At 42.1% G+C, this 24,257-nt stretch overlaps 1 protein-coding gene across 1 annotated transcript in view; it reads left to right on the forward strand.

Annotated features, from left to right (window-relative positions):
* Nucleotides 1–24,257, forward strand: part of LOC143786296 (dynein beta chain, ciliary-like) — a 61,838-nt gene that overhangs the window by 33,865 nt on the left and 3,716 nt on the right. Inside the window, exons 9-16 of the mRNA XM_077275566.1 lie at nucleotides 149–307; nucleotides 395–517; nucleotides 1,635–1,757; nucleotides 4,987–5,211; nucleotides 7,457–7,548; nucleotides 11,780–11,906; nucleotides 14,255–14,401; nucleotides 21,469–21,702. Of these exons, the coding sequence (XP_077131681.1) occupies nucleotides 149–307; nucleotides 395–517; nucleotides 1,635–1,757; nucleotides 4,987–5,211; nucleotides 7,457–7,548; nucleotides 11,780–11,906; nucleotides 14,255–14,401; nucleotides 21,469–21,702 (1,230 nt within the window). The remainder of the gene's footprint in view (nucleotides 1–148; nucleotides 308–394; nucleotides 518–1,634; nucleotides 1,758–4,986; nucleotides 5,212–7,456; nucleotides 7,549–11,779; nucleotides 11,907–14,254; nucleotides 14,402–21,468; nucleotides 21,703–24,257) is intronic.

Below are 24,257 nucleotides of genomic sequence, written 5' to 3' on the forward strand. Positions count from 1 at the left end.
AAAAATTCCATGCTCAGGCCTCGCAATTCAGCTATCGGCTTTTCTTAGTCACAGTCCTGCTGCAGAACATTTCTTATGCATGTTGCAAAGTCCACTTCACCTTCTTCGAATGATTACTGCATATTTATGTGGCTCTTGTCATTTTTAGGAAATGAAGACCCTTGATAAGGAGATAAGAACATGGGATGTTTATTTGGGCTTGGAGTCTACTGTTAAAAATCTAATAACAAGTCTGAGAGCAGTAAACGAGCTGCAGAACCCTGCAGTCAGGAAGAGACACTGGTTGCAGTTAATGAGCAAGACGGGGGTTTGTGTCGATCAGTTCTTCATGTTCTTCTACAGATATGATAAACCTGACACCTACTGACTTAATGTTATGCGTTTTCTTTTCAAGGTGAGGTTTATAATGAATGAAAAGACCGTTCTTGGGGATCTCCTGGCCCTGCAACTACATAGGGTGGAGGACGAGGTGAAGAACATTGTGGACAAGGCAGTGAAGGAGATGGCAATAGAAAAGGTGAGTCTTTTAAGGGGAGTGATGTAATGGTTCCACAATAAACATCATAATTTTGAGGTGATGGGTCAGATTTATTAAGGACGATGGCGTTCCATATACTCCTCTGAAAGAAAGGTTGTTGGATTAAACTGTGCCTAATGTATTAAGAGGTGTGTGCATTTTTAGGTCTTTTGTTTGCATTTTGGATTGTCAGAAAGTCAATAAATGAAATCCATATCTGTTGTAGGCTTAAAGATTAGATATTAGAAAAAACTTTTTGACGGTGAGGGTGATCAATGAGTGCAACAGGCTGCCACGAGCCATGGTTTAGTGAATCTTGCATTGAGCAGGGGATTGGACATGATAACCCCAGAGGTCCCTTTCAACTCTAATGTTCTAGGATTCTATGAAATCTGTCTGGCAGTTGTTGGCTGTGCCCCCTACAGATAAACCACACCTACATTCAACAGGTACAAAAAGCGAACATTTTGCAACCTTTTAAAACTTATTTTTACATAACTTGTAATTTATTTGAGGGTCAGTTTTCTTCCAAAACTGGTGTGCCCTAATTCCTAAATGTAATCAAACACGAGTAATTCCAATTCCAACAATTTTTCCCATATGAAATTCCTTTGTCAAGCAATACACAGAAGTTAAACTTTTGTACAGTTTGCAATCTTTTTGAACATTTTTCTAATGCACAATTTTTTACTTTTTAGTTATCAGTTCTCTAAAAAACAGTGTAACCTAATTTATAAATTTGGCCAATTATTGGAAGACTGCAACTCCAAACCCCTAAATCTTTTTTCCCATATGAAAACATTGGTCAATTTTAAAGCAAATCATGGGTTTCTTGGCGTCACCAAAAAGTCTTAGAATAACACTTTAGCCAGCAGTAGCAGACAGAGCAGGTTTCTCAGAGAGTATTACTAAAGCTGAAATAATAGAGTAGGACCAATAATCAAATTTCCAATGTTTTTTATTACAATGCTTTCCTTCCGTATTGATATCCGGGAATATATTTGGAGGTGGCTTCCATATTCTTGGAAATCCAATACAATGCTCTGAAAGAAATGCTGTTGATATTTTGCAGTGCCTGATATGATGACGTTTTCATTCCTGTATATTTATTGCTCAGGTTCTTGTTGAGATTAACCATACGTGGAGCACAATGCAGTTTTCTTATGAGAAGCATCTGGCAACTGGAACACCACTGTTAAAATCCGATGAGAATCTGATAGAGACACTTGAAGACAATCAGGTGAATTTGATATCCATTCCATATTCTCTTTATGCAAACCTTGAAAATAAAATATTATTTTAAAATATGGCTCACTCTAAACTTTGGAGCTTATATGATGCATTTGAAGCTTCTATGATCGGCAATTCAGAGGGACTCACAGTCCAAGTACATCTTCAATTAGAGTAGCTTAACCCAGCACCACAGTCTCCACCATTCTATACAAAATTCACAATGAATAGAAATGTTGGCAGAGTAGCAGCACATTTGCACCCCACCCTACTTCCTGTAGAGAGACAAAGACCCTCCCCTACTTCCTGTAAAGAGTCAAATACCCTCCCCTACTTCCTGTAGAAAGTCAAAGAACCTCCTACTTCCTGTAGGGAGTAAAATACCCTTTCTTACTTCAGGTAGAGAGGCAAAGACCCTCCCCTACTTTCTGTAGTGAGTAAAAGACCCTCCTCTATTGCTTGTAGAGAGATAAAGACCCTCCCCTACTTCCTGTAAAGTGACAAAGACCCTCCCCTACTTTCTGTAGCATCAAATACCCTCCCCCACTTCATGTAGAGAGATAAAGACCCCCTTACTTCCTGTAGAGAGTCAAAGACCCTCCCCTACTTCCAGTAGAGAGACAAAAGACCCTCTTATACTTATTGTAGAGTGACAGACTCTCCCCTACTTCCTATAGAGACAAACACCCTCCTCTACTTCCTGTAGAGACAAAGACACTCCCCTACTTCCTGTAGAGAGACAAAGACCCTCCCTTACTTCCTGTAGAGAGAAAAAGACCCTCCTCTACTTCCTTCAGATAAGAGACAAAGACCCTCCTCTACTTCCTGTAGAGAGACAAAGAAACTCCGCTACTTCTTATAGAGTGACAAAGACCCTCTTCTACTTCCTGTAGAGAGACAGCCTCTCCCTTTCTGTAGAGACAAAGACCTTCCCCTACTTCCTGTAGAGAGAAAAAGATCCTCCACTACTTCCTGTGGATAAAAGACAAAGACCCTCCTCTACTTCCTGTAGAGAGACAAAGAGACTACTCTACTTTCTATAGAGAGACAAAGACCCTCTACTTTGTGTAGAGAGACAGCTTCTCCCTTATTTCCTGTAGAAAGACAAAGACACTGGCCAGCTTCCTGTAGAGACAAAAACCGTCCCCTGCTTCCTGTAGAAATAAAAAGACCCTCCCCTTCTTCCTATGGATAAGAGACAAAGACCTTCCTCTACTTCCTGTAGAGAGACAAAGACACTCCGCTAATTCCTGTAGAGAGACAAAGACCCTCCCCTACTTCCTGTAATTATTTGCAGAGGTTCTAGAAATGTATGCAATTGTCTATCAAATCATGCTACTTTTTTTTTAATGTGACTATCAAATATATCTGAGCATGAGATACTGCAGATAAAGTGCGCAGACTTTTTTAAACTTTAAGTATAGTGTCCCTTTAAAGTGCACCTACACCTACTGTATGACTAGAATTTTATATCCAATGACTGTGGATTTCAATCTATACAAAATGCATTGGGTTTGTTCAGTAAAACTTGGCAACAATAAGGCTACACATAATATCAAATCAAAATTTATCAGCATTTACAAAAATGTGTTTGTCCTCCGCTCCCAAAGTAAATAAATATGATTAATAAGCCACTACTCTGGTTATATATTGGAAGCTATTGCTGCTGGCCATTTTTTAGAAAACTACTTTAGTCTGTGTAATTTTGAAGCATACTGCTGAACAATAAATGAAAGAAAAGTTTGCTTTTTTTAAGGAAAAAAAAGTGACTGTGTCTGGAGCTTTCGTAAAAATATGGTAATTTTATGAAGGCGCTCGGACCCAGCTGTGACGCTTGACAACATGCATAAAGTGCAGGGACACTTATAGGAAAGTGCTTGCCTGTGGTGCCTTATTGCTTAAGTATGTCCAACTGCTTCGGCTCCTGTTTGGTTTGAATAAAGAATCAAGAATCAGAGCAAAGTTGCTGGGCTGATGGTTTGGAGCTGAATACAGCCATCAGTTCCATTGTGAGGAGCTGCTTTGAACAAATGAGTGTGGTTTTTAAGCATTTAGCATTTTTCACTTGTTTTGCAGTTTTCCTTTTTTAGTGCACAATTTCTCTCTTGAACGCTACACTATTCATAGGTCCCAGAACACAGAAAATGGACCTCTGTCATCAGCAATTCAATACAACCCTAATTTCAGTTTCGTTTACATCAGTAGGGGGTATCTTGTTGACTTTGGCAAAGTCCAGACTTGCCTGTATTAAAAGAGAACTTTTGTGCAGGAATGAGCGACAGTGTCTTGGTTTTGTTTAAGTTTCCTGGATTTGTACTTCATTACAGTAATGTCTCTGCTTTCTTCAAGGAACCAAATGCTGTATTTATAAGCAAATTTTCATACCTGAGTCTTCTGTACTCACAGAATTAAATTATTGAAAGATTAGTGCTGTATGGAGAGGCAAGGGGGGTATATAGAAATCATGGGGCTCCATAGAAAAAGTCTGAATCCCCCCTTCAAAAAAATAATTATTCTGAGGGTCAGGTAGGTTCATGGTGCGTAGACGCAGTCTCAAAAGATAATGCTTTTAAAGACAGATAAGCAGCAACTATATTGCAGCACGCATACACAAATTACCCCTACTGATGTCCCTTAGCGTTCCCACCACTATGATCCCCCTTTACTGTCACCATTCAGAATGACTTTCCCAGAGTAAATTTTTGCACACAATTTGCCCCCACAGTACCCTCCACATCCACAGTATAATTCCCCAAAGTCCTCCCCCTAGACATTATGTTGGCCCCACAGTGCCTACAGCATAGTATAATGCCCCCACAGTGCTTTCAGCATAGAAAAATGCCCCCACAGTGCCTCCCAACACAGTAGAAGGTACATATTGATGAAATTAGGACACCACATAGGGTGTTGGGACCTGTTGTCAAATGTGGCACCAAGCACCACCTCAGCTCACGGGCTCCATAATGGCCACGTTATCTACCATCATTGGCAGTAAAAGTCATTCATCTACCCTGCATATTGACTTAAGAACAATACTATTAAAAATGTTAAACATTCCAAGATCTTCATTAAATATGTGGCCATGGGTTATTGCAAAGATGTGGCTGTAAATCCTTTCTGCCTCCCCGGAGAGAAGAGGTATGTGAATTAGAAAAGTTGAACCTTGCCTAAGGCAACGGAAGTTAGAGCCCTTTCTAGAAGACACAACAAACACTGACATTGTTGATTCCTTTTTGCAGGTTCAGTTACAAAACATTTTAATGAGCAAATATGTGGAATTCTTCTCTGTGGAAGTTAGCAGATGGCAAAAGAAATTAATGGTAGCTGATATGGTTATATCGGTTTGGCTAGAAGTGCAGAAAACTTGGGCGCACTTGCAAAGTATATTTGCCAACTCAGAAGATATTAGAAAGCAACTTCCAGAGGATGCCAGGAGATTTGAGGGGATTGACTTAGATTTCAAGGTATATCACTCTCAATAAGTTTACTGTGTGTAGTTAATATGTATTATAAATGGTGGTCTGCAAAGAATAGAGGGGGCCAAGGAAAGCTCAAAATCGATATATCAATATGATGTCCTATTTTTGCTGTCCAGGACAAAAAGGTTTGATGTTTGTTTCCCCCTCCATGACTATTTCCGTGAACTTTGGTCCAACTCTCTATCTCCTTATTGCAGCTCCTTCAGACAGGGGTGTCCTGCATAGGTTTTCGCCACCCAACCATAAGGATAATAAGATCAATCAGTGCTGTGAACCTTCTCTCCAGTAAAATTCATACCACTGCATGGTTTAGATGTGTAATACAGGTCCTTCTCAAAAAATTAGCATATAGTGTTAAATTTCATTATTTACCATAATGTAATGATTACAATTAAACTTTCATATATTATAGATTCATTATCCACCAACTGAAATTTGTCAGGTCTTTTATTGTTTTAATACTGATGATTTTGGCCTACAACTCCTGATAACCCAAAAAACCTGTCTCAATAAATTAGCATATCAAGAAAAGGTTCTCTAAACGACCTATTACCCTAATCTTCTGAATCAACTAATTAACTCATGCAAAAGATACCTGAGGCTTTTAAAAACTCCCTGCCTGGTTCATTACTCAAAACCCCCATCATGGGTAAGACTAGCGACCTGACAGATGTCAAGAAGGCCATCATTGACACCCTCAAGCAAGAGGGTAAGACCCAGAAAGAAATTTCTCAACAAATAGGCTGTTCCCAGAGTGCTGTATCAAGGCACCTCAATGGTAAGTCTGTTGGAAGGAAACAATGTGGCAGAAAACGCTGTACAACGAGAAGAGGTGACCGGACCCTGAGGAAGATTGTGGAGAAGGACCGATTCCAGACCTTGGGGAACCTGAGGAAGCAGTGGACTGAGTCTGGTGTGGAAACATCCAGAGCCACCGTGCACAGGCGTGTGCAGGAAATGGGCTACAGGTGCCGCATTCCCCAGGTAAAGCCACTTTTGAACCATAAACAGCGGCAGAAGCGCCTGACCTGGGCTACAGAGAAGCAGCACTGGACTGTTGCTAAGTGGTCCCAAGTACTTTTTTCTGATGAAAGCAAATTTTGCATGTCATTCGGAAATCAAGGTGCCAGAGTCTGGAGGAAGACTGGGGAGAAGGAAATGCCAAAATGCCTGAAGTCCAGTGTCAAGTACCCAGTCAGTGATGGTGTGGGGTGCCATGTCAGCTGCTGGTGTTGGTCCACTGTGTTTCATCAAGGGCAGGGTCAATGCAGCTAGCTATCAGGAGATTTTGGAGCACTTCATGCTTCCTGGCACCTGCTCACAGTGCCCAAACCACTGGTAAATGGTTTACTGACCATGGTATTACTGTGCTCAATTGGCCTGCCAACTCTCCTGACCTGAACCTCATAGAGAATCTGTGGGATATTGTGAAGAGAAAGTTGAGAGACGCAAGACCCAACACTCTGGATGAGCTTAAGGCCGCTATTGAAGCATCCTGGGCCTCCATAACATCTCAGCAGTGTCACAGGCTGATTGCCTCCATGCCACGCCGCATTGAAGCAGTCATTTCTGCCAAAGGATTCCCGACCAAGTATTGAGTGCATAACTGAACATTATTATTTGATGGTTTTTTTGTTTGTTATTAAAAAACACTTTTATTTGATTGGACGGTTGAAATATGCTAATTTATTGAGACAGGTTTTTTGGGTTATCAGGAGTTGTAGGCCAAAATCATCAGTATTAAAACAATAAAAGACCTGACAAATTTCAGTTGGTGGATAATGAATCTATAATATATGAAAGTTTAATTGTAATCATTACATTATGGTAAATAATGAAATTTAACACTATATGCTAATTTTTTGAGAAGGACCTGTAGTTATACTCTTGAGTGTAGCTCACCCTGGACCCCTCTTTCTTTACCAATACAACAACTAAACTGAAAAAAGTCCCAACTATCTGCTCCTCAAAATTTCTCCTAGACTTTTGGCCACAGATGCTACTACAAAGATTGCCTACCACAGATGCCCTCTGACTTCTTTAACTTGGACAACATTGATGGTTGACCTGGTGCAGAAGTACCATTTGCCCCACAATAAAAGTATCCCTGACATAAATATTATACATTATTGTTGTTGCGTTTGGGGTCTAAAATGGAATATACAAGTGATATATACTATAGGTAACATATATGAAGAGATCTCTGATAAAGTCTATGTATTGGATTTAGGAATTAATGGACAGTATCGTCAGCACCAACATAGTCATTGATGTCACAAGTGAGGCGGGATTGCTGGAAAAGTTGGAGGCTCTTCAGAAAAGGTTTGCAATCGTTACTGAAAAACTGTAATTAATTAAACCTGTAATGATTAGAGCTGAGTATATAGATTCGCAGGACACTCGTCCATTGGTTACATTGGTAGTCCGTGGCTGCCGGACCAGAGCACTGCAAAATTCCTTCTACCCGTCATCATCCCTGATACCTCTTCTGATCATTAGGCCTGGGGATGTCGTTATTGAGCGTGAGGCATGCATGACGTCGTGCCGAGCCTGCTAATTAGAAAAGGCCAGCAGGTAGGAGGGTTCTGGTCTGGCGGTTAAAAACTATTGACATGGCCACTTGATTAGTGTCCTGCAAATCTTTTTGCTCAGCTCTAGTAATGATCACTGGTTGCGAAAGTTAATTATGGTCAATATTTCCATCTTTCACTTCTTCCTTTCTTCTATATGTCAAAATTAAAACATCGGAGGTCTGGTGACTCTTGTGAATTTTCTTTAGATCTTGACTGTGTATATGAACCTCGTACAATGACTCACATAGTCCTCATTTATATTAAAGAGGTACCGTATTTAAAGCATAAACATTTGTGGTATATTCTCAGGCAGGGCGCTGTCGCCACAGAAGTCATATTATAACTCCCATAGATTATAATGAAGCAAGTGCAACATCCAGTAACTCCATAGTATTCCAGTCCATTGACTTTGGGGAAGGTGAGCATGAATCCTGTGGATCTGCCATAAATGTTTATGATGGCAATAATCCTTTAACCCCTTCCTGAGGCTGCCAGTTTTCATTTTTTGAGTTTTTGTTTTTTCCTCTCCTTCTTCGAAGAGCCATAACTTTTTTTTTTTTATTTCCATCTACATATAATGTACTGGAAAATGGCAAAACAATTCTTAGTGCAGACAAATTGCAAAAAGAAAAAATCTAATGCCAACATTTGTGGGGGATTTTGTTTTTACAACGTTCATTGTGCGATAAAAAATGACCAGGCACGATGATTCTCCACATCAGTGCGATTTTAGTGATACCAAACTTCTAATTTTTTTTATTGTAGTGCTGAAAAAAATGTTTTGGTTTTTTTTTGTGTTGCCATTTTCCAGAATCTGTAACTTTTTTTTCACATCAATGGAGCCCTCTTTCTGCAGGGCGAGCTGACATATTTATTGATACCATTTTGCATATATACATTTTAATAGCTTCTTATTGCATATTTTTGCAGCGTTGCAGCAACCAAAAGAATGCAATCTTGGCATTTTTAATTTTTTTTTAGCTAGGTGGTGACACCAAATAAGAGCATTTTTAAATATATTTATTTTTAATTGGGGAAAATTAGTGATTTAAAACATTTTTTTTGCTTTATTTTTTAGTCTTTTTGAAAACGACGGCCATTTTGAAGTCGGCCATTTTGGATCCAACTTTATTTTTCCAATGGGAAGAGAGTCATGTGACACATCAAACTTTTAGAAAAACAATGGTGTGCTTGGATCCAAAATGGCCAACTTCAAAATGGCCGCCATGGTCACCACCCATCTTGAAAAATTTCCCCCATCCCATATACTAATGTGCCACAAAAAGGAAGTTGATATCACCAACTATTCCCATTTTATTTAGGTGTATCCATATAAATAGCCCACCCTGTATACAGCAATAGTTCAGTAATGATGTATATAGCAAAAATCACAGTCTCCTTTGAAACCCAGCTGCAGATACTTAATAGTCCCCTTAGTAGACTTAAAGCTGACATTGTCCTTTCGCCTGTGCTACACATACCAGGGCTTCAGCTCTACTATGTATAGCAAAAATCACGATCTCTTATGAACGCCGTCCACAAGCCGGTGTTCACAGAAGGCTTCTAATGCCAGGCATGGGGGTCATCAGCAATCATGACAACCCATTGGAGCCCCACGATCACATGATAGAGGCACCGATGGGCGGGATAGAAGAAGCGCTTCCAGCTTGCTCATATATCCCTATGAAACTGGCGTATTCGAGTCAGGAGATCCACAGCCGGTCCATGAATCGCGGCCTTTGACACAAGGATGTTTGTATCCGGCATAAGAAATATACTAGTAGGATAATGGACTTACTTTGATAGGGAATTAGATTGTGAGCCCTACTGGGTGCAGGGACAGATGCATATGATGACAATTTTTGTTGAGTTTTGCAAATATATATTGGGTTTATATAGATAATATATAAAAAAAATTAAATAATGCACATTATTTAGGATTTTATTGAGTTGCGTTACTAGGATTCCTAACTGAAAAAATAAATAAATATGGTTTTTATTGTAGCATAACTGCGCAATGCCGCAGTACTAGAATGAAAAAAAAGAATTCACCCACAAAAGGATCAGAGGAAGATATACGGAAATAAAAAATGGTTTAATTAAAGGATAACAAATGATTGTAATTTATCTTGTACCAAATGAGACTTGTGCAACCAATTTTTACATAGAGCTGAAATTTTATGGGTCATTAACTTTTTGGTCTCGTATTAAAGGTAAATTAGCTAAGGTTTTAATCTGATGTGAGAATACAGATTCTGGTTATCGAAATACAATACAGTTTTCTTTTCTCCACAAAATATCTACGTAATTTTTATTTGCACTATAACATTAGAGACCTTCTCTTGTTCCAGGTCTACGGTGACATTGTGGCTGTGTTAATTAGTTAATATTTATGGAACTAGAAGAAAAGCAAAATCATCAAGGCTTAAGTGACTATAGACAGTGCTTAAAGAGTTTTTCTCAGCTCCATAAATATTTTTTTAAACTAAATATAGGACTAAAGTTGCTAAATATTGAGGGATTACCTTTTAAACTCCTTTTAAACTCCCTGGTAAAAGTGAATAGCAAAACATGTTAACTGTAAAAAGGCTTGGACTGGCCTACCGGAGAATCCTCCGATGGGCCCCTGTGCAGGACTGGGCCAACACCCTCTTATATGAGAAGTACTTGAATCACTATGTACAGACAATGGCGACATCTTATTCATTTATCAATTTGCCCAGTTCATTGTTATATAAATATGTGATTGAGGATAATGTCACATTTACATGTAGTTGAAATGAGGGGCCCTGGAGTTGGTTACTGGTGGGCCCTTGGCACCCCAGTCCGACACTGTCTGTAAGGTCTCTTTCACGTAGCAGTAGTTTGGTCGGTACTTTTAATCTAAAACCAGGAGTAGACCCAAAATTCTTTGATTTCTTCATACTTTTTCTCTCTTGTTCCTTGTTCTTTCCACTCGTACTTTAGGCTTACAAATACAGATGCAAAATACTCACTAAAATTCTTCTACGTGAAAGATGCCTGAAGCAGATTTTGAGGGAATCTGCTAAAACTAAACCAATTACCATTTTGGGCAACTTGCCCTAAGAATAATAGTATTTATTTTTCAAAATCTGTTGTAAGCATGTCTAGAAAAATAATTTTATTGTGGAACTCAATATGATGCTAGGTGCCATGTAGGTGGTGCTCCATGGTCCGGTGCACCTTCTCTTAATTCAGCTGCCTTACTCTGATCTCCGCATCCTTGACTGGCAGCGATGGCTTCACTTTGGGAAACTTCCATCATGGCTAAAATTCCAAGCAAGCACACATCTTTATGCATCAGGAGTGCATCCGCAGGACCAGAAGAAGAAGACAAAGATCAGAAGAAAGGGTATTTTGTGTAGGAGCCGATGCTGTGGTGATGTGCAAGGTATCAGCCGAGACAGAATTGACCCAAGTGAAGCCAACAATATCAATCAAGCAGGTGTGGGCAGATCTGGCTAAGAGAGTTGCATTGGACCCCGGGTGCACCACCCACGGGGCACCACGCTTCGTAGTTGCATACCAAATTAACGTCATTTTTCTAAACTTAACCCAATGATTAAGATGTGATTATTTTTAGGGCAAGTAGTCCTACATGGAGATATGCTCAGTTTAGGATTTCATTTTTCCCTTTTAGTCACTTTAATGTCAGAAATTACAGACTTTGTTGCTTTCTCCTTCAAAGTTCATCACACTAATGCCTTATTCATGCATCAGTTTTATTGATCAATGTTTCATCAGCATTTGTAAACCAAACCCAGAACATGTATGAACTTGTGACTGATCAGTGATACATTTTGGGCTTCAGTTGAAATTAGCTTTGGAATTTAGTAACTTTTTGGAATTTTTTGCATTTGGATTTCACTTAATTGTTGTTATGAAAGACTTTATAATCTGAAATATCTAATGTTTAGCTGTTGTTTTATGACTGTGCTTCAATTTTTTTTTTTGTATAGGCTAACATTATGCGAAAAGTCACTAGCTGATTACCTGGAATCCAAACGTCTTAGATTTCCAAGATTTTACTTTGTTTCTTCTACGGATTTACTGGAGATCATCTCTAAAGGAACTCATCCTAAACAGGTTAACCATGAATGTTGTCTGGATGCCTTATTAGATTATTGGTAAAAATGAATAGTCCCGGCAGTAATTTGGAAATCTGTTCTCCTGTATAGAAAGGGAATGTTCAGTGGGTCATGCACATTAGACTGCTGGCGGCCAAATGATGGTTCAGCCGCTAGCCATCTTAGCCAACTCTCCCAAACACGCGAGTTGCTCGTTTGGCTGAGTGCTCCTATGTTCTCAATGAGAAAGCTGTCGGCTTACAATGTCCGCCGGCGGCTTATATCAGAGAGAACAATGCAATCGGCAGTCCAAAATCAGACATACCTGATCGACATCACTCCAGACCATCATCTGGCCAGCTCCCCCATCCATATTAGATCGTTGGCCAACCTGTCGATATGAGCAGGTTCGGCCAACATAATTCTTATGACTACGGCCAGCTTTACAAGCATTTATATAAGAGATAAGATTCCGAAAAGGAATCATTCTATTGTGTAGCTGGTGGCGCTTTCTCTTTTTTTGGTGACTGGTATTGTCTCTTTTGTATAATTATTCTTAGATCCTTTAGTTTGGCATAACATTTTTGCTTGAAATTCTCACTGCCTACATGAGCTAGGCTCTGTTCACACTACTGTTGCGGCTTAATTATTTAGCAGTAAGCACAACTCTCTTCTAAATCTGTTGTATGATAGATACCACTGGTTCTTGATAGAGCCCATTGACTTAGGCTCCCATCATAGTTTCTGCCACTTTGATAGTCCTGCATGCTGAAAGGAGCTTGTTATGGCAGTGTGAAAACATGTTTCATGGCCTGAGTATGGTCCAGAATGTATGAACTGGACACATGTTACCTCAACTGAACTTATAGGGAATCTGTCACACAGAATGACTTTTAAAACCCAGAATTTTTGTTCTGTGCATCCTTGGTATGACCAAACAGTTTAGTGCATATGAATCTTATCAAAAATTAACAAAACAGGCAAGAAGTGCAAATTGGGGTCTAATAGATTGTTTTGTGATGTACAATACATGATATCCTAAAATATAATTCAGAGCGTTGATTCAAATAGAATCTGTTAAAATTTATTAATGCCATTACCCTTCTGTGCAATTATACTACTACTAGATGGTGGCCCGATTCCAACGCATCGGGTGTTCTAGAATATGCATGTCCACGTAGTATATCGCCCAGCCACATAGTATATTGCCCAGTAACATAGTATATTGCCCAGCGACGTAGTATATTGCCCAGCCACGTAATATATTGCCCAGTCACGTAGTATATTGCCCAGCCACGTAGTATGTAGTATATCGGTCAGCCACATAGTATATTGCCCAGTAACATAGTATATTGCCCAGTGACGTAACATAAAAAATAAACATATACTCACCTTCCGAAGTGCCGTTGAAGTCCTGGTGCCTGTGTATGGTGCACGCGGCAGTTTCCGGTCCCAGGGTTGGTATGAGCGCAGGACCTGTGATGACGTCGCAGTCACATGACCGTGATGTCATGGCAGGTCCTTCTCTCGCAGGCGCGCAGGACCTGTAATGACATCACGGTCACATGACCGTGACGACCTGCAGCAGGTCCTTCTCGCATAGCATCCTTGGCACCGGAACCTGCCGCTTGCACTGCCGAGGACACCGCACCACGTCGGAGGGTGAGAATAACCTTTTTTTTTTATTATTATTATTTGTAACAGATTTTTTTACTATTGATGCTGAATAGGCAGCATCAATAGTAAAAAGTTGGTCACACAGGGTTAATAGATGCGTTAATGGAGTGCGTTACACCACGGTCCATTAACGCTGGCATTAACCCTGTGTGAGCGCTGACTGGAAGGGAGTATGGAGCGGGCACTGACTGCGGGGAGGAAGGAGCGGCCATGTTGCCGCCGGACTGTGCCCGACGCTGATTGGTCGTGGCAATGGTCGTGGGCGTTTTGCCACGACCAATCAGCGACTTGGATTCCATGACAGACAGAGGCCGCAACCAATGAATATCCGTGACAGTCAGAAGGACAGACAGACAGACGGAAGTGACCCTTATACAATTATATAGTAGATGGCCATTAAGGATGGCCATATTCTGCATAGTCTGATGGTGGACCTTCAAAATAATTTCCCCAATCCAATGCTAGATACTTCTCAGGCACTCATTCATTAACCTCAGTGCGACACACACTGTGCCATGAATTTACTGCTGATATTTCTCTGGTTACATTTTACATTTCATTCTGTTTGTTTATTGTTTTGTTTTATTTCATTTGCTATTTTTATTTTGTTTTGTATTAAATTTCTCATATATTTCAGTTCCAATTATAACTTTGTAACTTGGTTCGTGTCCTCTTTTCGCATGAATCAAGGTGATGAGACACTTTCTGAAGTTGTTTGACAATATGGCTGACCTGAGATTCGAAGACGAAGAATATGAGTGCAAGATTGCTGTAGGGATGTACAGCAGAGAGATGGAATTTGTATACTTTAACCAGCCGTGTGTGTGTACGGGCCAGGTAATATTGCAGAATGAACATTCATCGCCTCGTTCATTTCCGTCTGATGAACTTAGTAGTGAGTTGTTCAGCCCTCGGTATATTTGTTTCTGTGATCATGAATATTTAAACTGTATGGGGACAAGAAATTGTGTGACCTCGAACAGTTTGCATTATTTTCAGCAAGAAATTCTTGTTTATTCAAGGGGATATGCTGCCCACAATGGATGACTTATTTGGCCATATATTGGATGCGATCAGCCAAGAAACACACTGATCAGCAGATTCCTGGGCATGAGTGACGGTCATCGACCCATGTAAAAGAGCCTTAAAGTATAACATATCTACAGATATAGGGCCAGGAATTATATAAAATGGTTCATTAAAGAGAACCTGATTCCAGAGATGTGTCACTAGCTCAGCAACTTGCTGTAGTTTCAATACAATCAGTGTTTTATCAGCAGGATATTATCATGGTAGGGCTAGGTGTCACATGTGTTGTGGGTTCCGTTCTGGGGCTCCCTCATGTGGTCGTGAATGGTACTTTGGAGGGTTCTGTCCTTGGGCGCCCTCTGGTGGCTTTGGGTGGAGCTGCTGGTTCTTGAGGTTGGCTTTCTCAGCTGACCTCGTTTATTGCTCTGCTGGCTTCCCTATTTAACTTCACTCAGATCGTTACTTCATGCCAGCTGTCAATGTCTCAGTACTGGTTCAGATCTCTCTTGGATTTCTCTGATGACCTGTCTGCTCCTGCAGAAGCTAAGTCCCTGCTAGTTCATTTGTTGATCATTGCTTTTTGAAAATATTTCTCTGTACATGCTATGTTCTAGTCCAGCTTGCTATCATGATATTTCCTTGCTAGCTGGAAGCTCTGGGGGTGCAGAGTTGCACCTCCACACCGTGAGTCGGTGTGGAGGTCTTTTTGCACACTCTGCGTGGTTTTTGTAGTTTTTTTGTACTGACTGCATAGTTCCCTTTCCTATCCTCTGACTATTTAGTAAGATTGGGCCTCCTTTGCTAAAACCTGTTTCATTTCTATGTTTGTAACTTTCCTCTTAACTCACCATCAATATTTGTGGGGGGCTGCCTTTTCCTTTGGGGAATTTCTCTGAGGCAAGGTAAGGCTTCTATTTCTATCTTTAGGGGTAGTTAGCTCTTAGGCTGTGAAGAGGCATCTAGGGAGAGTTAGGAACGCTCCACGGCTATTTCTAGTGTGTGTGATAGGATTAGGGTTTGCGGTCAGTAGAGTTCCCACTTCCCCAGAGCTTGTCCCAGATTTCTAGTTTAACCATCAGGTCATTCCGGGTGCTCCTAACCACCAGGTCCATAACAGTACAGCTGGCCCACAAAGTGTTAATGCATCTCAAAAGAGGGATAAGAGAAGTTCTGAGCCAATTTTTTTTTCTTTGCAGTGTGTTTTGTCTTTCTTTTCCCCTTAACCTCTGGGTGGTTCAGGACTCCGGTGTAGATATGGATATTCAAGGTCTGTCCTCTTGTGTGGATCAACTCACTGCAAGGGTACAAAGTATTCAAAATTATGTAGTTCAGAATCCGATGTTAGAGCCTAGAATTCCAATTCCTGATTTGTTTTCTGGGGATAGATCTAAGTTTCTGAATTTCAAAAATAATTGCAGACTGTTTCTTGCTCTGAAACCCCGCTCCTCTGGTGACCCCATTCAGCAAGTAAAGATTATTATTTCTTTGTTACGTGGTGACCCTCAAGACTGGGCATTCTCCCTTGCGCCAGGAGATCCTGCATTGCTTAATGTAGATGCGTTTTTTCTGGCGCTTGGATTGCTTTATGACGAACCGAATTCAGTGGATCAGGCTGAGAAAATCTTGCTGGCTCTGTGTCAGGGTCAGGATGAAGCGGAGGTATATTGCCAGAAGTTTAGAAAGTGGTCTGTGCTTACTCAATGTAATGAGTGTGCCTTGGCAGCAATTTTCAGAAAGGATCTTTCTGAAGCCCTTAAGGATGTTATGGTGGGGTTCCCCACGCCTGCTGGTCTGACTGAATCAATGTCCTTGGCCATTCATATTGATCGGCGTTTGAGCGAGCGCAAAGTTGTGCACCATTTGGCGGTGTCCTCTGAGCAGAGGCCTGAGCTTATGCAATGTGATAGGACTTTGACCAGAACTGAACGGCAAGAACACAGACGTCAGAATGGGCTGTGTTTTTACTGTGGTGACTCCACTCATGCTATCTCTGATTGTCCTAAGCGCACTAAGCGGTTCGCTAGGTCTGTCACCATTAGTACTGTACAGCCTAAATTTCTCTTGTCTGTTACTCTGATTTGCTCTTTGTCGTCCTACTCTGTTATGGCATTTGTGGATTCGGGCGCTGCCCTGAACTTGATGGACTTGGAGTTTGCCAGGCGCTGTGGTTTTTCCTTGGAGCCTTTGCAGTATCCTATTCCATTAAGGGGAATTGATGCTACGGCATTGGCCAAGAATAAACCTCAGTACTGGACTCAGTTGACCATGTGCATGGCTCCTGCACATCAGGAAGATATTCGCTTTTTGGTGTTGCATAATTTGCATGATGTTGTCGTGTTGGGTTTGCCATGGCTACAGGTTCATAATCCAGTATTGGATTGGAAATCAATGTCTGTGTCTAGTTGGGGTTGTCAAGGGGTACATGGTGATGTTCCTTTGATGTCAATTTCTTCTTCCACTCCTTCTGAAGTCCCTGAGTTTTTGTCGGATTACCAGGATGTATTTGATGAGCCCAAATCCAGTGCCCTACCTCCTCATAGGGATTGTGATTGTGCTATAAATTTGATTCCTGGTAGTAAGTTCCCTAAGGGCCGACTTTTCAATTTATCTGTGCCAGAACATGCCGCTATGCGGAGTTATATAAAAGAGTCCTTGGAGAAAGGGCATATTCGCCCGTCTTTGTCGCCGTTGGGAGCAGGGTTCTTTTTTGTGGCCAAGAAGGATGGTTCTCTGAGACCCTGTATAGATTACCGCCTTCTCAATAAAATCACGGTCAAATTTCAGTACCCTTTGCCTCTACTGTCTGATTTGTTTGCTCGGATTAAGGGGGCTAGTTGGTTTACCAAGATTGACCTTCGAGGGGCGTATAATCTTGTGCGTATTAAACAGGGCGATGAATGGAAAACAGCATTTAATACGCCCGAAAGCCATTTTGAGTACCTGGTGATGCCATTCGGGCTTTCTAATGCTCCATCTGTGTTTCAGTCCTTTATGCAAGACATCTTCCGAAAGTATCTGGATAGATTCATGATTGTATATTTGGATGATATTTTAGTCTTTTCGGATGATTGGGAGTCTCATGTGAAGCAGGTAAGGATGGTATTCCAGGTCCTTCGTGCTAATGCCTTGTTTGTGAAGGGGTCTGAATGTCTCTTCGGAGTTCAGAAGGTTTCCTTTTTGGGCTTCATTTTTTCCCCTTCTACTATCGAGATGGACCCTGTTAAAGTTCAGGCCATTTATGATTGGACTCAACCTACTTCTGTGAAGAGTCTTCAGAAATTCCTGGGCTTTGCTAATTTTTACCGTCGCTTCATCGCTAATTTTTCTAGTGTGGTTAAGCCTTTGACTGATTTGACAAAGAAAGGTGCTGATGTGGTGAATTGGTCCTCTGCGGCCGTTGAGGCTTTTCAGGAGCTGAAACGTCATTTTTCTTCGGCCCCTGTGTTGCGTCAGCCAGATGTTTCGCTCCCTTTTCAGGTCGAGGTTGATGCTTCTGAGATTGGAGCAGAGGCTGTTTTGTCTCAAAGAAGTTCTGATGGCTCTGTGATGAAGCCATGTGCTTTCTTTTCTAGAAAGTTTTCGCCTGCTGAGCGTAATTATGATGTTGGCAATCGGGAGTTGTTGGCTATGAAGTGGGCATTCGAGGAGTGGCGACATTGGCTTGAGGGAGCCAAACATCGCGTGGTGGTCTTGACGGATCACAAGAATCTGACTTATCTCGAGTCTGCCAAGCGGTTGAATCCTAGACAGGCTCGATGGTTGCTGTTTTTCTCCCGTTTCGATTTTGTGGTCTCATACCTTCCAGGTTCTAAGAATGTGAAGGCTAATGCCCTTTCTAGGAGTTTTGTGCCTGATTCTCCGGGAGTCCCTGAGCCGGCTGGTATTCTCAAAGAGGGGGTGATTCTGTCTGCCATCTCCCCTGATTTGCGGCGGGTGTTGCAGGAGTTTCAGGCTGATAGACCTGACCGTTGTCCAGCGGAGAAACTGTTTGTCCCTGATAGATGGACTAGTAGAGTTATTTCTGAGGTTCATTGTTCGGTGTTGGCTGGTCATCCTGGGATTTTTGGTACCAGAGATTTGGTGGCTAGGTCCTTTTGGTGGCCTTCCTTGTCACGGGATGTGCGTTCTTTTGTGCAGTCCTGTGGGACTTGTGCTCGGGCCAAACCTTGCTGTTCTCGTGCCAGTGGGTTACTTTTGCCTTTGCCGGTCCCGAAGAGGCCCTGGATGCACATTTCCATGGATTTTATTTCTGATCTTCCTGTCTCTCAAAGGATGTCTGTCATCTGGGTGGTTTGTGATCGCTTTTCTAAGATGGTCCATTTGGTACCCTTGCCTAAATTACCTTCCTCCTCTGATTTGGTTCCATTATTTTTTCAGCATGTGGTTCGTTTGCATGGCATTCCGGAGAACATTGTGTCGGACAGAGGTTCCCAGTTTGTTTCTAGGTTTTGGCGGTCCTTTTGTGCTAAGATGGGCATTGATTTGTCTTTTTCTTCGGCTTTCCATCCTCAGACAAATGGCCAAACCGAGCGAACCAATCAGACCTTGGAGACCTATCTGAGATGCTTTGTTTCTGCTGATCAGGATGATTGGGTGACCTTCTTGCCATTGGCTGAGTTCGCCCTTAATAATCTGGCTAGTTCGGCAACTTTGGTTTCGCCTTTTTTTTGTAATTCTGGTTTTCATCCTCGTTTTTCTTCAGGGCAGGTTGAGCCTTCTGACTGTCCTGGTGTGGATTCTGTGGTGGACAGGTTGCAGCAAATTTGGACTCACGTAGTGGACAATTTGATGTTGTCCCAGGAGAAGGCTCAACGTTTCGCTAATCGCCGTCGCTGTTTTGGTCCCCGACTTCGTGTTGGGGATTTGGTTTGGTTGTCTTCTCGTTATGTTCCTATGAAGGTTTCTTCTCCTAAGTTTAAGCCTCGTTTCATTGGTCCTTATAAGATTTCTGAAATTCTCAATCCTGTGTCATTTCGATTGGTCCTTCCAGCTTCTTTTGCCATCCATAATGTGTTCCATAGGTCGTTGTTGCGGAGATATGTGGCGCCTATGGTTCCTTCCGTTGATCCTCCTGCTCCGGTGTTGCTCGAGGGGGAGTTGGAGTATGTGGTGGAGAAGATTTTGGATTCTCGTATTTCGAGACGGAAGCTTCAGTACCTGGTTAAATGGAAGGGCTATGGTCAGGAGGATAATTCCTGGGTTGTTGCCTCCGATGTCCATGCTGCCGATTTAGTTCGTGCCTTTCATTTGGCTCGTCCTGATCGGCCTGGGGGCTCTGGTGAGGGTTCGGTGACCCCTCCTCAAGGGAGGGGTACTGTTGTGGGTTCCGTTCTGGGGCTCCCTCCTGTGGTCGTGAATGGTACTTTGGTGGGTTCTGTCCTTGGGTGCCCTCTGGTGGCTTTGGGTGGAGCTGCTGGTTCTTGAGGTTGGCTTTCTCAGCTGACCTCGTTTATTGCTCTGCTGGCTTCCCTATTTAACTCCACTCAGATCGTTACTTCATGCCAGCTGTCAATGTCTCAGTACTGGTTCAGATCTCTCTTGGATTTCTCTGATGACCTGTCTGCTCCTGCAGAAGCTAAGTCCCTGCTTATTCATTTGTTGATCATTGCTTTTTGAAAATATTTCTCTGTACATGCTATGTTCTAGTCCAGCTTGCTATCATGATATTTCCTTGCTAGCTGGAAGCTCTGGGGGTGCAGAGTTGCACCTCCACACCGTGAGTCGGTGTGGAGGTCTTTTTGCACACTCTGCGTGGTTTTTGTAGTTTTTTTGTACTGACCGCATAGTTCCCTTTCCTATCCTCTGACTATTTAGTAAGATTGGGCCTCCTTTGCTAAAACCTGTTTCATTTCTATGTTTGTAACTTTCCTCTTAACTCACCGTCAATATTTGTGGGGGGCTGCCTTTTCCTTTGGGGAATTTCTCTGAGGCAAGGTAAGGCTTCTATTTCTATCTTTAGGGGTAGTTAGCTCTTAGGCTGTGAAGAGGCATCTAGGGAGTTAGGAACGCTCCACGGCTATTTCTAGTGTGTGTGATAGGATTAGGGTTTGCGGTCAGTAGAGTTCCCACTTCCCCAGAGCTTGTCCCAGATTTCTAGTTTAACCATCAGGTCATTCCGGGTGCTCCTAACCACCAGGTCCATAACACACATGCCAGGATGTCCAGATAATCTGTGTAATCCCGCCCCCACCACTGATTGGCAGGTTGCTGGCAGTGTACTCAGGAAGCTGCCAATCAGTGATGTGGGCGGGGTTATACACAGCTCAGCATTCTGAGCAATGCTACATCTACAGCAGAGAAAACAGGGATTCCATAAAAACTGCACCAGACAGCCCAGTATGTGACACATCCCTGGAATCATGGTCTTTGCCCCTACATCATGCTGCTCTCAGATTGCATAACAAACAATTCAACAGATAGTTACTCTTTAAATGATCTTTGGTGTCTTAAGATGCCACAACAGAGAATTTGGGAACTTTCCGTATACGGTTTTATTCTTAAAGGAGTTTCATGGAATTTAATATTGATGACCTATCCTTAGGATAGGACGTCAATATGAGATTGACGGAGGTCTGACCCCTAGCACCCCCTACCAACCAATCATGTGTCTTTTACCTCTATTATTATGCAAGGGATTTAGAGTTCTGTATCCTCAAAATAAGTTCTGGCCTCAATAGAGACGTTTTATGAATTGAATCAGCTCTGCTCCCGTTTAGCTTGGTCTTGTGACTGTAGATGTAGTTCTATTAATATTTTATAATACAGTAATAATCATTTCTTAAAATGATGTAAAACCATCTTTACTTAAGCATGTAGCATTTTTTTTTAATGGAAGTTGGAGTTAAAAAAGATTGGTTTTCCCGATTTATTTTGAGGCGGAGAGCTGGCTGGGGCTTTTAGAAGACACCATGAGGTCAACAGTTCAGGAGGAAATCATGGAATCTGTTGCGGCATATGAAGATAAGCTTCGGGATCAGTGGCTCTTTGATTATTCTGCACAGGTTTCACTCACTGCCAGTCAAATATGGTGGGCAACCGATGTAGAAATTGTCTTTCAAAGACTAGAGGAAGGGTTTGAAAATGCCCTAAAGGATTACAATCGCAAGCAGGTAATCGTTTCTGTATGCAGACTGCACCCATATGGCGAGAAGTTAGGTAACTGACCTCAGCAGTATTTGTCTATATTCTGTCTATAGTTCTCTGTATCTTTGTTATGACGCTTTGTTCACAGACCAAGCGCCCTGAGTGTAAAGTGTAGTTACCGTCCCAAGGTTAGTGGTAAGGCGTTACACTGCTATGCTTTAGATATGAACAAAGGGAGAGTGGAGAGCACCATCAAAGCATAATAGCAGCAAAAACGGGGGTCAACCCAGAGCATGACTTGCTCCTGACGAAGCCACTTCGGTGGTGATACGCCTTGGGCCTCATGCCCCCTGGACCTCTGGTTGATAAGTATGTGTGTGGTGTTCTTTGGTTGACAAAATAAAAAATTATATATTGTTGTACAATTTACAGTGGTGGTCTGTTGTGGATTCTGTTTGTGGGCTCCCTCTGGTGGTTACTGCTGGTACTGGGTGACTTTGGTGGGTTGCGGCCTTTGGTTTCCACCTGTCCATCAGAGGCTGGGTGTTTCCTATTTTACCTGGCCTTTCTGTCATTCCCTTGCCGGCTATCAATGTATTCAGATGTGCTCTGTTTTGTTCCTGCCTACCTGCTCCCAGATCTTTCAGGATAAGCTAAGTGCTGATTTTCAGTTGTTTGGTTTTTTGTCCAGCTTGCTTATTATGTCTCTATGCTAGCTGGTAGCTCTAGTGGACTGAGGTTCTCCCCATGTGCCATGAGTTGGCACATGGGTTCTTGTAATCTCAGGATGGTATTTTTGATTAGGGTTTTTTGCTGACCGCTCAGTCCCCTTTTGTATCTTTCTGCTTTCTAGTTTACAGCGGGCCTCAATTTGCTAAACCTATATATATCATCTCTATGTGTGTGCCTTCCTCTCATTTCACCGTCAATACATGTGAGGGGGCAACTATATCTTTTGGGGTTCATTCCTCTGGAGGCAAGTGAGGTCTTTATTTTCTCTGCAGTACTAGTTAGCTCTTAGGCTGGTGCGTGGCGTCTAGAACCAACGTAAGCACGCTCCCTGGCTATCTCTAGTTGCGTTTGTCAGGCGTAGGGCAGCGGTCAGCCCAGGTTCCATCACCCTAGAGCTCGTCCGTTATATATTTGTACCTTGCTTGTCCTGTGCTATCCCTAGCCATTGGGATTCATGACAGTATAGCCGGCCCACAAAGTGTTAATTGTTTGGGCTGAAGCAGGAGAATAAGAAGTGTTTAAGGGAAATTTTTTTTTTTTTTTTCTCTTCAGAGTTTTGCTGCCTAGCCCTTAATTGCTGTCTAGCTGCTTCTTACCTCCTCTTAACCCTTGAATGGCTCTGATCTTAGCTGTTTAACATGGATGTCCAGAGTTTGGCTTCCAGCCTGAGTAATCTCGCGGCAAAAGTTCAAAACATACAGGATTTTGTTGTTCACACTCCCATGTCTGAACCTAGAATTCCTATTCCAGAGTTCTTCTCTGGAGATAGATCTACCTTCCTGAATTTCAGGAACAATTGTAAATTGTTTCTTTCTTTAAAATCTCGCTCCTCTGGAGACCCTGCTCAACAGGTCAGGATTGTAATATCTTTCCTGCGGGGCGACCCTCAGAATTGGGCATTTGCATTGGCACCAGGGGATCCTGCATTGCTCAGTGTGGATGCGTTTTTTCTGGCATTGGGATTGCTCTATGAGGAACCCAACCTGGAGATTCAGGCTGAAAAGGCTTTGTTAGCCCTCTCTCAGGGGCATGATGAAGCAGAAATATATTGTCAAAAATTTCGGAAATGGTCGGTGCTTACTCAGTGGAATGAGTGCGCCCTGGCTGCAAACTTCAGAAATGGTCTTTCTGAGGCCATTAAGGATATTATGGTGGGGTTCCCTACGCCTACAGGTCTGAATGAGTCTATGGCTATGGCCATACAGATTGATCGGCGTTTGCGGGAGCGCAAACCCGTGCACCAGTTGGCGGTGTCTTCTGAACAGGCACCTGAGACTATGCAATGTGATAGAATTCAGTCCAGAAGTGAACGGCAAAATTATAGGCGGAAAAATGGATTGTGTTTTTATTGTGGTGATTCAGCTCATGTTATATCAGCATGCTCTAAACGCACAAAAAAGCTTGATAAATCTTTTGCCATTGGTACTCTGCAGCCTAAGTTCATTTTGTCTGTGACTCTGATTTTTTCACTGTCTTCCATTTCCGTTGATGCCTATGTGGATTCGGGCGCTGCCCTGAGTCTTATGGATTGGTCATTTGCTAAACTCTGCGGTTTTAGTCTGGAGCCTCTGGAAGTTCCTATTCCTCTGAAGGGAATTGACTCTACACCATTGGCTATGAATAAACCGCAGTATTGGACACAAGTGACCATGCGCATGACTCCCGTTCATCAGGAGGTGATTCGCTTCCTTGTACTGTATAATTTACATGATGTACTAGTGCTGGGGCTGCCATGGTTACAAACTCATAATCCTGTCCTGGACTGGAAAACAATGTCTGTGTTAAGCTGGGGATGTCAGGGGGTTCATGATCATGCACCTCCGATTTCAATCGCTTCATCTACTCCTTC

Source organism: Ranitomeya variabilis, chromosome 7 (assembly GCF_051348905.1).
Source record: "Ranitomeya variabilis isolate aRanVar5 chromosome 7, aRanVar5.hap1, whole genome shotgun sequence".
Taxonomy (NCBI): domain Eukaryota; kingdom Metazoa; phylum Chordata; class Amphibia; order Anura; family Dendrobatidae; genus Ranitomeya; species Ranitomeya variabilis.